Below are 13,736 nucleotides of genomic sequence, written 5' to 3'. Positions count from 1 at the left end.
TTTTCGGTGTGAAGACCAACTAAATCACCATAAGTATCGCCAAAGTCCTTGTTTGTTTAGTGTTCAATGAAAGAAATGATTTCTGTAAAAGTTGTTTTTCTGCTGTTACAGTACCAATGCACTGAAAAAAACTTGGCATTGCAGAGAGAGAAATCCGAATGAAACCGGAAACTGTGTCTGCATGGAGCGCCAGACAAGATAAAACTTGAATATGTGTCCATCGTTATGTTTGCAGAATGCCTTCAGTGACAACTATTACAACAATGACTTGCGAAGCCCAATGAAATGGAATTAATTTTGCTTTCCGACTTCGCGAGTTGACCTCAGAAATATTGATTCGAACCATTTTTTTTTAGCTTCTCATGTTTCATGTAACAAATATGATTGATATTTGTTGGAATTCGCCGTTCTTTTAGCGTATCATTTGACCAAATTTAGTTTAAAACAAGAATTAGTATTAATTTTTAAAAAATTAAAAAGTCCCAACCATAACCGCCAACCTCATATCAAGGTAAAACTCGTGGGGCAGAAACATATAAAGTTTCAATACATATTTTTTTTTAGATAACATGGGAAAACACGTAAAGTAAAAACAATAAGCATTCGTGATTGCTCAAAAATAAATAAAATAAATAAATAAATACAAAACCACATAAATTTTAAATTGGAGCTTAGGATTTTGTTTTTTTAAAGGTACTTTTTTTCGTTACATGAACCAACTTATCGAAAGTTAGGGGAACTGCTGTACCCACGGACAAAATTTACTTTTCAATTTTTGCTGGTCTCTGTGAGTGATCGCTAAAATTTTCTAGCAGAATCTACAACTTATCATCTAACTTGGCAATTTTTGTCAGGTAAAAATCTCAAAGCTTTCAACTTCAAAAATGTATTTAAAATTCCTTTTTTTGTCCGTGGGTACAACACCCTATTCACCACACAGACACGGGCCTTTGTACCCCAGGACTTATCAAAAAAAAAACAAAATAGGTCTGAGGAACTAAATTATTCTCAATACATATTCATTAGCCATTTTATATTGAAATACTTCAAACATCCATTGAAAATAATTAAACAAAAAAAAAAAAAAAAAAAACCAACAGAAATCAAACTTTGAAAATTAACAGAACACCTAAGTTTTTTTCCATTTTTTAAAATTATCCTTAATTTTTAACATCAGTGAACTGTTTTTTAAAAAATATTATTCTTAAGAGAGCTTAATATGTTTTTGAACAAAAAATTAACTAAATACATGACTAGTATGGCTCTCTATGTACCTATATAATGACTTCAATTTATATGAAAATTGTAACCTTTCACAAATTAACTCAGTAAAGATTACCCCAACAAAACCCCAGAAAAATCGACTTCAAATGAAAACAGCTGGGATTGACGATCTGTAGATGACACCAGGGGGAGATTACTTCAACTCTATATCTTCAAGTCTTATTTCAAGTTCATCATCATAGTTGAAAGAAAAATTCGGACGTTGATAACAAAGCACCATTTTGAGGTATACTTCACATTGTAAGAAGACTCAGGAGTGACCCAAGGACACTAAAAATTGCCGCCCGTGGGTACACATGGTTATGTGTCCTTGGGTACAAAGGCACGCCATTTTGGTTTTTGCAAGCCAGCCACATCGACACGACCACAGTTTCACGACATTAAAAAATCAGAAGCAACATCTTCAAAAAATAGGGAAACGTGATACCTACAACAAAAATTAATAACACAATCCACGACGTACAAAAAAAAAAAAAAAAAAAAAAAAAAGAAATTGTACATTTTTTTTTACTTAGATCCTACTAAAACCGAAAAGTTGGGATAGAATTTTACCTGTTCGTTTGATGGCGTTGAAACCTCCTGAGATACTGGGAGGGCTGAGGCACACACATTGAGCCCCCCATCCGATGTTTCGCTACAATACCCGGAATTTCCCGACCAACATCCGTAGGTACAACCGTCCGTGGGTACAGCAACTTCCTCTACTTATAATTTGTGTTAAAGAAACTTTACTGCAAGAAAGTCTAATGCTTGAAAGGATTAATGAAAATCTAAAAGAAAGCAGAGAATTCAGATTGCTGGTGCAACAAGTAGAAACTGACTTACACCACTATTATTCTCCAGTTTAGATTAGTAGGCAAACTTTGTGCGCTTCTACATTTCTTGTGCACCAGTAGGGTAACAGCACCAGTAATAGACAAGGGTTCAGTAACAGACAGTCGTAAGTTTGAATTTAAATAAGAATTTTAGGCGGGTAAAACCGATGTTGCAACGACCTATATATACGGTGCAACCATCTAGTGTTAGAGTGAATTTTATGAGCCAGTTGGTATTTACAAGGCAGTGGTGGAAGGTTATGAACAGTCACCAAGAGGTCTGCCGGTGTTTCAGGTTCATTTGAATTTATGAAGGTTTTAGATGTAAAAATAAAGAACTTCTGCCATTTTGAAGAGAAAAGCGGAAATCTGTCCATTACTCATCCTCATCCATTCCTCATCCTATCTGTTACTGGGTATCATTAGAATTGTCGGTGTCTGTTACTGAGGTTCGGACCTTTTTCAAAATTGAGCAAATAAAAATAGAATTAACTTATTCAATGGATCCAGAAGCAGCAAGAAGTTAGATGAGATGTAGTTGCATGAGAGAAAAATAGTTTAAGAAGTCTAAATACATCAAAAGGCTCAGAGAATTGAGTTAATCTGAGAGCGAGGTCTGAAGCATGTTTGTTACTGGTGCCGTTACCTATATTTTAGTATTTTTTTGCGCTATTGGTTTACGAAAAAGAACTACCGAGAGACTCAAATCCATGTTGAGGATCATCCACAAATGATGTCCCGCTCTGAGGGAGCTGTCAAATTGCGGCAGTTCGTAACACGGGAGACGGGGGGGGGGGGGGGCAACAATTATTGTGACAACCATTTTGGTTGAAACAGAAACATTTTTATGGCACAATGTATAGGGCGTGACATGAGGCAAGATGAAGAGTCACTGTGAGAAAAGGGGAGAGGGGTAAGAGTGTTGGATAAAAGTGACACTATTTATTGACAGCCCTTTAACTCAAATTGCAAAAATTTCACCTGACAACACTACTACTCTAATCCATTCAAATAATTGCACCCGCTTCAGCTCTCTGCGACCGTAATCATGATAAGTTGAATACTTCGGATATTTCCGAGGAACAGCAGAACTATTTAGAATCCCTACCAAGAACTCCGAAAGCGATTTGGAAACCCGAGAGCAGACGACAAAAGCGCGGCAGTTACCGTGGCAACCAACAGGCTGTTTAAGCAAACGAAGGCGGTTTTCGAAGATCGTAACTCCAGAAACGCGAGACAGGAATGATTTCGCGATAGAACGAAAACAAATTCGTCGAAAGCTCGAAAACGACGAATTGATTTTTTCCGAGGACTCTTTGTTTCAGAGAGGTGGCTGAACTGCCGCGAAATTTCACGAACGAGGAAACGGATTTTTATTTTCGTTTCGTGTCTCGTAACTTTCACCCTACACGGAAGTAATGATATCCTATTTATTGATCGCACAGCAGGGCAAAATGAATGAATAGAAAGCGACGACTGTGACCGTTTTTGTTAATCGAGCCGTCCGAAGCAAGTGTGATACGTTGGCCGTGAAAACTACAACAAACGAATGATAAATCTTTGTAAACAAATATTAGTGTTGGGGGGGGGGGGGCTGGGATGTGTTTGTATAAGATTGGATGTCTATTTGTTGTGTGTGCAGGGCCGCCCCGAACTTACATTTTTGAGAAGGCTGAAATTCTCAATTTGCCGAATGGTACTCCAAATTTTGCCGAATGAAACTCCAAATTTTGCCGAATGATGTTTTTGCAGTACGGAACTCCAAATTTCGCTAAATGGAACTCCAAATTTCCGAATGATGATGATTTTGTCGAATCGTCAGACAAAATTTGCCTAATAAAGAAATTTTCGGGAGGTCACAGTGACCTCCCATCGGAGCTCCAATGTGCCTGTGTAGGTACGTGTTCCTGAAACAAATCCAGTTTAAGTTGGATTTTTGCCAAACTTCGCATTGAGGTCCTTTGATGTTCAGGAATTCACATAAAGGGTTATTTTTCCAGAAAATCCGTGAAACGGAATGTTTACGCCTATTAAAAACAATGGCGGATTATTTGGAATTAAAAAAAAATTGGAAGTTTTACATTTTTTTTTTCATTCATTTTAGCTGATTGTGTAACATGCGTCACAAGACACAAATTTTATTTTCCAACGGTTATTACTGTTCTCGTATATTTCACTGCTCCGAAACGATTTTCACTCCTCTAATAAATATGAAGCATTTTCATGCCCCCCCCCCCCCCCCTTTGAGAAAAACTCGAGCGATACCTCTGGTTCAGCTATTTTTGTGAAACAAAATTGGTGATTTTACTGCATTGAAGCCGATACTTGTTAAACATTTTTCGTTTTCGAAGGATTATTTATTTGAGTGAAAAACCTGACCACACCTCTTAAGTTTGGTCAATGAATAAAAAAATCAAAAACTAGAGTAAAGCTGCAATGTGATTTCCCAAATCTTATTAGATAATTTTTTTTTGTTATTTAAAAAGAACTAATATTAAATTAAATAGATTAAAAAAAAATCTGAGGGCCACACCTCACATTGAGATGAATTTCGCGGAGAAGAACACATAGAATTTAGATATTTCGAAATTTTTCTCTCGTTAGGGAAACCCTAACCTGCTAGGGTAAGTACTTGAGTGTTGAGGATCTCTGCGTAGTTAGTTTTGCTTCAACGAAACTAGATAACGTGGGTAAGCATGGAAAAGAAAAGATAATCACAACTACTACGTTTTTGTAGTCACAAAAGCAGAACCAAGAGAGAAAATTGAAAATCCTTTTAAAATCTTTGCTCGTGTACTAAAGTCAAGCAAAAGTATTTTGATTACTAATAAACAGAAAATGGAAACAAAAGTATTAAATTATACAGCTTTCGCCGATTGTCTACCAAAAATAAAACTGACAACAACGATGAAAATCTGCCAATAAAACCAATCGCTTGAATAGCTTAGATTTTATGGAAAATTTACTTTGAAAATGTTATGATTCCAGCTTTACATAACTTGGAAGTTTCAAACAAATTTCATTATACATATAAAAGTTAGTTTTTTCGATTGGTACCAACATTTTAAATAAGCTAATAAGATTTCTTACTTGCACATTTTAAATATGCGCTAGCAAATTCCACCGTAATTGCAAAAGAAAACTACTACCGTTTCCAATCAATATCTCCAGTAATTTAAGATCAACAAACCTAGCTAAGACTTCTTGATCAAATCATCTTCCATTCAAACGTTTAAATGAATTATTTAATGTAAAATAAATTTTAAAAAATCGGTTCACAATAGCTTAGGAGCTGCGGTGCCAGAGACATACAGACACAAACTTATAATCCCCTTCCTTTTTGCGTCGAGGGGTAAAAATAAGGTATCAAGAATTAAGTAATGCATTTTCAAAACCTGTACGATACGTCTTTCTATACAGCAGATGAACACGTTAATATCAAATGGACCCATCTCCTTATTAAAAAAAAAGTCTAAAAACAAAGTATCAAGCCAGTATACCTTGATATAACAATGAAGTATGAATCAGCAAAAGCAAAACATCTGAACTTTTTTTTTCAGCTCATTCATTTTCCTTTTTTTTTAAAAAAACTCAATTATGCACAAAATAACCTCTTTTTAAAACTCAATATTCAGCCACATGAAGCTGTGTACCACCAAAATAGCGTTGTGAACCAAGTTCGACGAATTGAAATAAAAGCTAAGGAAATAAATAGCTTTCATTTTAACGTATTGATGCGATGTTGTTTCGAAAGAAGTGTATTCTACTGAAGTGTTTCTTGGAATATTAAATGAAAAACCTGCTTTGGTCATGCATTATTCTCAGTATTACTTATGAGGAAAATACCGAAAAATACGCGTTTTTGAATAATAAAGTTTTAACAATTGAGATAAATTTAAAGGATGCGGCAACAAAGCTGATGGGATTTATAAAGAAGCGAGAATGGAAAAACAATAGATACGCACATTTATTCGTAGAAAAATTTTGGAAACCAATAAACCAGCAGTCTGCCTTTTTTTTTTCTGTCGGTCTTTGCAGAACAAAATATTCAAAGTAACTTTTTCGTCCCCCCCCCCCTCACACGCTGCATTCTCTTGCATGTAAGTATATTGTAGTTTTGAAACAAGTGTGACAAAGTACAAGTAAATTTAGCATGTTACAGATGCCAATTTGCAGACACGTGTAATACACGTCGTGTATAGGTGCTTCAGAGAATCGTTTGCTCAATGCAAAAGAAAAAAAAGGTGAGCTTTGGACAACCTTTCTAAAGCTGAAAGAAGTATCTCATCAAAAACAACCCTGTTGTAAAAATTTCCCCGCCAAGAAAACCTTTAACTTTTCCGCACAAAAAAGAAAACCTGCATCCTAAACCCAAAAACCCTCAGCCATAAAAAGTTACGATATCTAGTTTGCCCGCCAAGTATCTGCCAAACTATCATCCTCCCTCTTCTCCTTTTTCATCACAGCTACTTCCATTAGAACCTCCTCCCACCTTCAACTCCTCAGAAATATGGATAGAACTTTTAAATTGTTTATCTTGTTTGGCGGGAAGCTTTTCAAAGTGAAGTGGTTGCTTGGTGAGCAAAAAGTTTCCCGCCAAACAAGATAAAAACAATTTAAAAGATCTATCCATATTTGGTCCAGGGGATTGTATTTTGGTTTACGGTGTCAGGGGCCACTAGAGATTGAGTGTACCAAAAATCAACTCCGGGGGTCTTCATGGGGCTGAGATACAAAGGGGTGAAAAACCCAAAAAACCCCAACTTGTTCTGTTGTGTAATTTTGGTCTTGATCACTTTTATTTCCTTTCGTCTTTGGCGGTGGATTTGCTTCTGTTGGCTGCTGACGTTTGGTTTCCTTGGCGGGGCGGGACGCTCCCGTGTCCCTTGATCAATGTTTAAGTGCAGGACGGAAAGCATATCCCCTCCTTCCCTACCTCGACCTCAAAAAGAGGTAGGGTTTAAGAATTTCAGTAGCTTAAAGGGCTACATGATTTTATAAAACGGCCATATTAATCTAATAATTTTAATGCAGCTCTATTGGAAAAAGACTGATCTTATAGAAGGTTAGGACAGAAAGTTTGCTTGAAGTTTAAAACCCCTAAAGGACAGTTTTCTGCTACGTTTAATCGCGTTTAAGAGACAAGGGGGAGGGGGGTTATTACCCCTTTGACCCACCCCTTGAACTCGCGCATTAATATTATTCAACCTTTGACGTTTTGAATTCAAATTATGTTTTTTTGCAATCACGAATAGCAGACCCTACTCGTTGGGTTTCTTGTCTCTACATATGTAATGGAATTGAAATTGCCAAGAAATTTACACCCGTCATATTATGACTGGTGATTTTCTAGAGTCGGTAATACAAGGCACATCCATTTAAAAAAAAGTGATTAGGGTGCCGTAATGAAGATTTTATGGCCGATATCCACCAGAACACTTATCATAAAGATTATTTACACTGCATTATATTGTGTATTTTTATTGCTTATCAATCTTAAATGATAGGAATTAATAATCTGGAAATGTATTTAGGTGAAGTTTTGCTGTTTATCTATATAAGTTTTTTTCCAGAAAAAAAACGTAATTTTACGCAAAAACCTTTTTTCAATGTTAAGTCCGCTCGAATTAAGCCCTGAAAAAAATATGAATAAAATCAAACCGCAAACGATTTGCAACTATGACAACAAAAATCTCACTCTTTAAACAAGTATAAAAAACAACGGTTGCCATGGTAATCTGAAAAATCAGGGCAAGATCTACTTTGGTCAAATGAGAATAAGCAATTCGTAATTGCTTAAAAAAATAAAATAAAATTGAATTAATCGAAGAATTTACTGTTTCAACACGATACGCGGTCGAGTCGCTGAACCCATCCAACCGTCCGATTTTTATTCCGGGCGTGATTTTCATCAATAGCGCAGACTCGAGAGACTCGCTCAACTTCGAATTCATAAATGTTAATGCTGCAAACAGGGTTGCTCGTTCCTATTGACTTATCGTGCCGATTCTGAATCCCGCTCCGGATTCCAGTAGGCGAAGAGCATCCGGAAAGCTTTCATTATGTGAGTCATTTTTGATGATTCACTCAAATCCATATCCCTCCTCTCCGTCTCTTATTTTTACGGACTCTGGAATCTTGAGCTTGCAATTAACAAAATTTTAATTGCAATGAGAATATTTTATACCGACAATCTAAATCATTACTCATTTTATATTAAATGGTAAAAACAAATATTGACGTGGAGTTCGTAACTTTACTAATAATAAAGCTGAAAGTCTGTCTCCGGATCTCTGTCTGGATGTCTATTACGCGCATACCGCCTAGACCGTTCTACCGATTTTCATGAAATTTGGTACAGAATTAGTTCGTAGCATAAAGGTGAGCACCTCGAAGCGATTTTTCGAAAAATCTATTTTGTTCTTTTTCTATTCCAATTTTAAGAACATTTTACCGAGCAAATTATCATAACGTGGACGAGCAAATTACGAAATTGTCATAACGTGGAACCGTAACATGGGCGAGCAAATGAACATAGCAAATGGGGGAGAAATTCATCATCCATTATTTGTAAATATACAGGCGAACCAAATGACCTTTTAATTTTCTACTACGGGCAAAGCCATGCGTGTACCACTAGTATTGAATAACTGCGTAGGAAAAAATTACAGGCCATAAAAAATGATCGTTGCAGAAAGTTGGAAAAGTTTTAACTGCGTTTGATTTACTAAAAACAGGCCCGGATCTGCGTAATCGCAGACCTCGCAGTGCGAGGGGGTGGGGGGGGGGCACGTCCTTAAGGTGTCCAGAGGGTCCAATTGGGGGGGGGGAAGCAAGAAACTAAGACTTATTGACGTTGCAAATATACACTGCTGACCTCTGGGGAGGGGCCCTACAGATTTTGTTGCGGGGTTGCCCTTCCCCTCCCCCAAGTTCAATGGAGCAAACTGTACAAAATATCAATACCTAGAATTAATTTAATAGCGGTTGAGGAAGACGAGAAAACTCTTATGTTATTCCTCCCTTGCCCTTTCCATGTGGGGGCTAAGACTCCCAAAAATTCACGGTGACGAGCCCCCAAACCTGGTGTAAATCCACCACTGATGGAGAAGCTCAATTTGCTGCAGAGGTCTAGAGAGGATGCATAGGCAGCTTGTACACCAAAAAAGTGGAGGATCAAACAGATGTGGGACGTTCGGGGACGGCACCCCTAAAGATTATTTTTCCCCTGCTTTTTTTTTTTTTTTTTTTTGCCCTCAATTAGATTGGGTTTAAATAAAAAAAAAATGGAAAAAAATAGAACCGATATCAAAATTGCTCTAAAAAGTGAAAAATAATTTTATTCTTTAAATACCATCGAAAATACTTTTAAATATATTTTTTGAAGTTGGCGCAAAAACAAAAAGTAAAATCCATTGTAACCATGCTTTGCTCATTTTTTTCAGAAACTCATCCAAAGTTAGGAACGAAGCATTTATATCGTTGCTCAAATATGCTGTCATAAATGCATAATGTATGTGGTAATGATATGAAGAAACTAGGCCTGGTAAAATTTGTAAGTTGTAGTTATGGCTGTGAATGATTTTATCTATTGTTTTTGCACTAACTTCAAAAATTATATTTAAGATTATTTTTGATGGTATTTAAAGAATAAAATTATTTTTCACTTTTTAGTGCAATTTTGAAGTCGGTTCTATTTTTTTCTATTTTTTTTTTTTTGCATCACGAAACTTCATCTTACTTTTTTCATAAAAATGCACCATACTAAAAAAAAAAGACTACAAACGCGCCTTAAACGTTAAAGGATTGGCACTAAAAATGTACCCTTGTTCCTCTCTGGAATTCATTTGTGTGTTAATTTAATTAAAACCATTTAAATTCCCTAACTAATTTACATTTCACAGCGTACAAGTTGCTTGTGATGCAATCCTGTATCTCCTTACTTATTCCAGACAATCTGTAATTGGCATAGATGATAACGATAAAAATACTACTATAGTTGAGGCAAACCTAACCTGGTAACATTATGAAGGTCAAACAGATCCTAATCACTGCATTACCTCGCTTCCAGGTTAGGTTTACAACCACTATGGATCAATGACACTGAAGAAACTTGATGCTTGCTTCAGAGAAGCCTTCATTCAAAATTATCATTACAATTACTATTAATGTTACTGTTGTATGGCATCAAACTTTTGCAACAATGGGCTTTATATTTAATCATTTCATAGAAAAATTGCATGAAAATTACTGTTTTTTGCCCATAACTTTCTTTTAAAGAACGAATATGGTCAAACAAAGTAATGGGACCTAAGTTGAGCCATCCCCTATACATTAAAAAAATATCATCAAAATCGGTTCACTTGGGCTGCGTTCGGAAACGATCCACCGGTTACACCGCGTGGTTAGTCCGGTGTGGTTATGACGTGTTTGGAATTTCTCTAGGAATTCCGGTAGAACAGCTGTGTTTCCGAACGCTCGTGGTTAAACCGCGGTAGTTCTAATTCAGCAGCAAACGACACTCCAATCAACGCGTAACTTTCATAGTAGGCAAGTCACGTGCGTTACGATCAAAACATGAAACACGACCGGATTGGCCAACACAGACTTTGTGACGTTTGTGATCTCGCTAACCGCTTCCAGACAGCGGTGCCACAGGTTGCTACCAAGTCGACTGCCAGAAAACAACCGCAGTGTTTCCGAACGCGGTTAAGTGACGTCACCGGTTCCACCGCAAGCGTTTCCGAACGCTTGCGGTTGCACCGAGGCGACCGATCCGCGTTTCCGAATGCACCCTAGGCGAGACGCTGTGAGTGGACAAACAAAAAAGAAAAAAACATAGATAAGGTATGAACTGATAACCGCCTTCTTTTTGAAGTTGGTTAAAAATTGGAATTGAACATTAGTGATCAAATGACATCTAAAAAAATGTGGAATATGGCTTCAAAAATCAAATAGGATAGCCACCCATAGACTTACTTCCCCTTCCAATTCAAAGACCCATTTTTATACAATAACATGCGAAAAGTCCATTTATTCGGAATTTTTAGTCTTGATTTTCATGAAATAAATCAATACACACCGCAAAAAAAAAACCTTTTTCAATCGATCGTTAATCTTCAATTCTGAAAAGTGATGGGGCAAGTATGCCCTTTACTTTTTAAAGTGAGAGGCAGTGCCCCCCCCCCCTTGTCCACCCTTACGAGCCACCTACGGAGTGATGTAATTACAGATTCGCGCCTTACTTTTGGAGAGTTAAAATGAAATAATGCGCGATTTAACGCGAGTAAAAGCACGCAACAACATTCGTTCCGGTGAATTTGACAACCTACTCAGCAGTAGTCAACGTTTCATTGAAGCGAATGTTTCATGTCAATGTCACTTATTTTGACAAAAGTTAAAACTTTGCCTGTAGCAAATAGAATCTTTTCACTGTTTAAGCGATGTAATGTTAAAGAGTAAAAGGTAAATAGCACCTTAAAGAAGGTTATCAGATGCCACCCAAGCAACAAGTTGTTGATCATTAAATGTAGTTTCAGATTTTATGCGTGAACATTAAATGAAAATATTTTTATAGTATTGTACTAAACTACAGATTGTTTGCTTCATTTTCAAGCGTATTCATTTTTTAACCCCCGACACACAAAGGAAGGGGGTTTTAAGTTTGACGTGTCTGTGTATGTCACTCTAGCGCCTAAACGGATGAACCGATTTTGAAAAAAAAAAAATGTTCGAAAAGAGAGTTGATCGAGAGTGTTCTTAGCTTGTTTGCATCTTTGGATGACATTATATAACGAAGATATTAATTAAAACCTCTAATAGGTTTTTGGCATTTTTTGCAGTGAAAACATAGTTAAAAATTTTAAAATTTAATGCCAAAATAAAGAGAAATTTTTTCCGCGTCTGATAGAATGTGTTTGGAGCTTCATGTTTCATAGAATTCGAATTATAACGTTTTTTTAAAGCAGATTTTAATAACGGTTAAGCCTTTATTCACGCTATTGATAACCGAATTCATTATTGGCCGACAAGGAAATAAAACGCAATGATTTAAAATTTTTATCTGTTGTCAGTTTCTATTTAATAGCGAATAAAATACTTGACATTGATTTTTAATAATATAAGGCTTTTAAAAGGATTTTCAATGTTCCCTCTTGATTCTACAGTTGCGACTCAGTCGGAAGTTTTTAAAATTTTTATTTGCTTGTTATGTTACATGGAGACTATTTTGCTTCAGTATGTTGCTATTTGTAAGATTAATCTATAATAGATAATAAATAAGGCATTATCTAAAGAAAGCCAAATATCGAATTCAAACACCTTAGAATGGGATACATTATAGGTTCGTTGGAGTAATAACTATTAATATTTCAAGAAGCGCTATTTTTTAAAAAATCAAGCCTGATTCTGGATCAAAGTTATCTGTGTACCCTAAAGCAGGCTCGGCATTTAGGGGGATCAACTGCTCCTTTCCCGGACTTGTAATTTATTTACGTTAAAGTGGGCGTGGTTTTTGACTTAATTTAGGGAGTGTATACTGTTAACCCCCCCTCCCCCCGGAAAAATTCGAAATGTCAGGCCTGCCCTCTGCATCAAGCATTTAAGGATATATATTTAATGTTTCAATGATACAGCTGCGTTTATAACTTGAGTACATACTAATAAACCAGACTGTACACACGATTAGAAACTGCAGGATAAAGTATTAGAATCAAGTAGATCTATAACAGCTTTGACGTATGTAAAAGTCGTTCGCATTTTACATGTCCGATCGCTTTAATAAAAGTCTCCTTTTTTCTTCATTGATAAAAGAGTACCAACGTGATGTTTTTTTTTCTTTTTTTAATGCTTTATGAAAACTTTCGATGCCAATAAATGTTCGATATCAATAATATAAAACTATTTTGAAGTTTCGATATTTTTTATACTTAAACCATTCCTTAATAGGAAATAAAGAAATATATTTGTGCGGAGAAGTTTATGTCAATAAACAACGTTTTGACGTAAAAAATTAGCAGATTACTGTAGACACGTGTTTCGGGGTTACAGGGATCCCGTTTTTCAATGGAAAATAGTGAGCTTTTAAGAGATCAAAACGTAGTTAATTGACATTTCCTCAATAGATTCTTAAAAACATTATTTATGCTTTTGTTTCAGAGCATTTTACTACTCAAAAATTAATATAATTTTTTAATATTCAAAAAAATGTTTTTTTAACTTTATAAATCAAGTTTGAAAAACAAAAAAAAGTACTCACCAATTTGTTTCCGAAGTATCAGCTCTCACGTCCTGGTAAGCATCCCTTAACGCCTCTTTATCGACAGAAGTTGCCATAGTAATTTGGAATTTTAATTATCCTCCCCAATTCCAAACTCCGTCTGCCCGCAGCTTTTTATTCGGAAGAAATAACAGAGTGGCGGCCGAAACGCTCTCGCGAAAGACTCGCCCCTCGAGCTGGCTACGTCACGCGTCACGTGCAGCCAATCGTTCACGCGTCTCGACGGTTGCCATGCAGGGAAAATAATCGTGCAAGGCGTGAAAGGGCTCGAGTAAAATGCACGGAAATGCTTTTATGGTGCGATCGATAGTTGGGTCGCTACAAGTTTTCAAAGAAAGTTCTTAAAGTTCGCCATGATT

General features: G+C 36.3%; 1 protein-coding gene across 1 annotated transcript in view; it reads right to left on the bottom strand.

The window, feature by feature from the left end:
• The window catches only part of LOC129224559 (coactosin-like protein), a 74,109-nt gene extending 60,589 nt beyond the window's left edge, over window positions 1-13,520 (bottom strand). The window contains exon 1 of the mRNA XM_054859036.1: window positions 13,357-13,520. Within this exon, the coding sequence (XP_054715011.1) occupies window positions 13,357-13,433 (77 nt within the window). The 5' untranslated portion in view covers window positions 13,434-13,520. The remainder of the gene's footprint in view (window positions 1-13,356) is intronic.
• Window positions 13,521-13,736: the final 216 nt, after the last annotated feature.

The sequence above is a fragment of the Uloborus diversus genome, chromosome 6, assembly GCF_026930045.1.
Source record: "Uloborus diversus isolate 005 chromosome 6, Udiv.v.3.1, whole genome shotgun sequence".
NCBI classification, from domain to species: Eukaryota; Metazoa; Arthropoda; class Arachnida; order Araneae; family Uloboridae; genus Uloborus; species Uloborus diversus.
The sequence above is the reverse complement of the archived record's forward strand: the minus strand, read 5'-3'. Positions and strand labels throughout refer to the sequence as shown.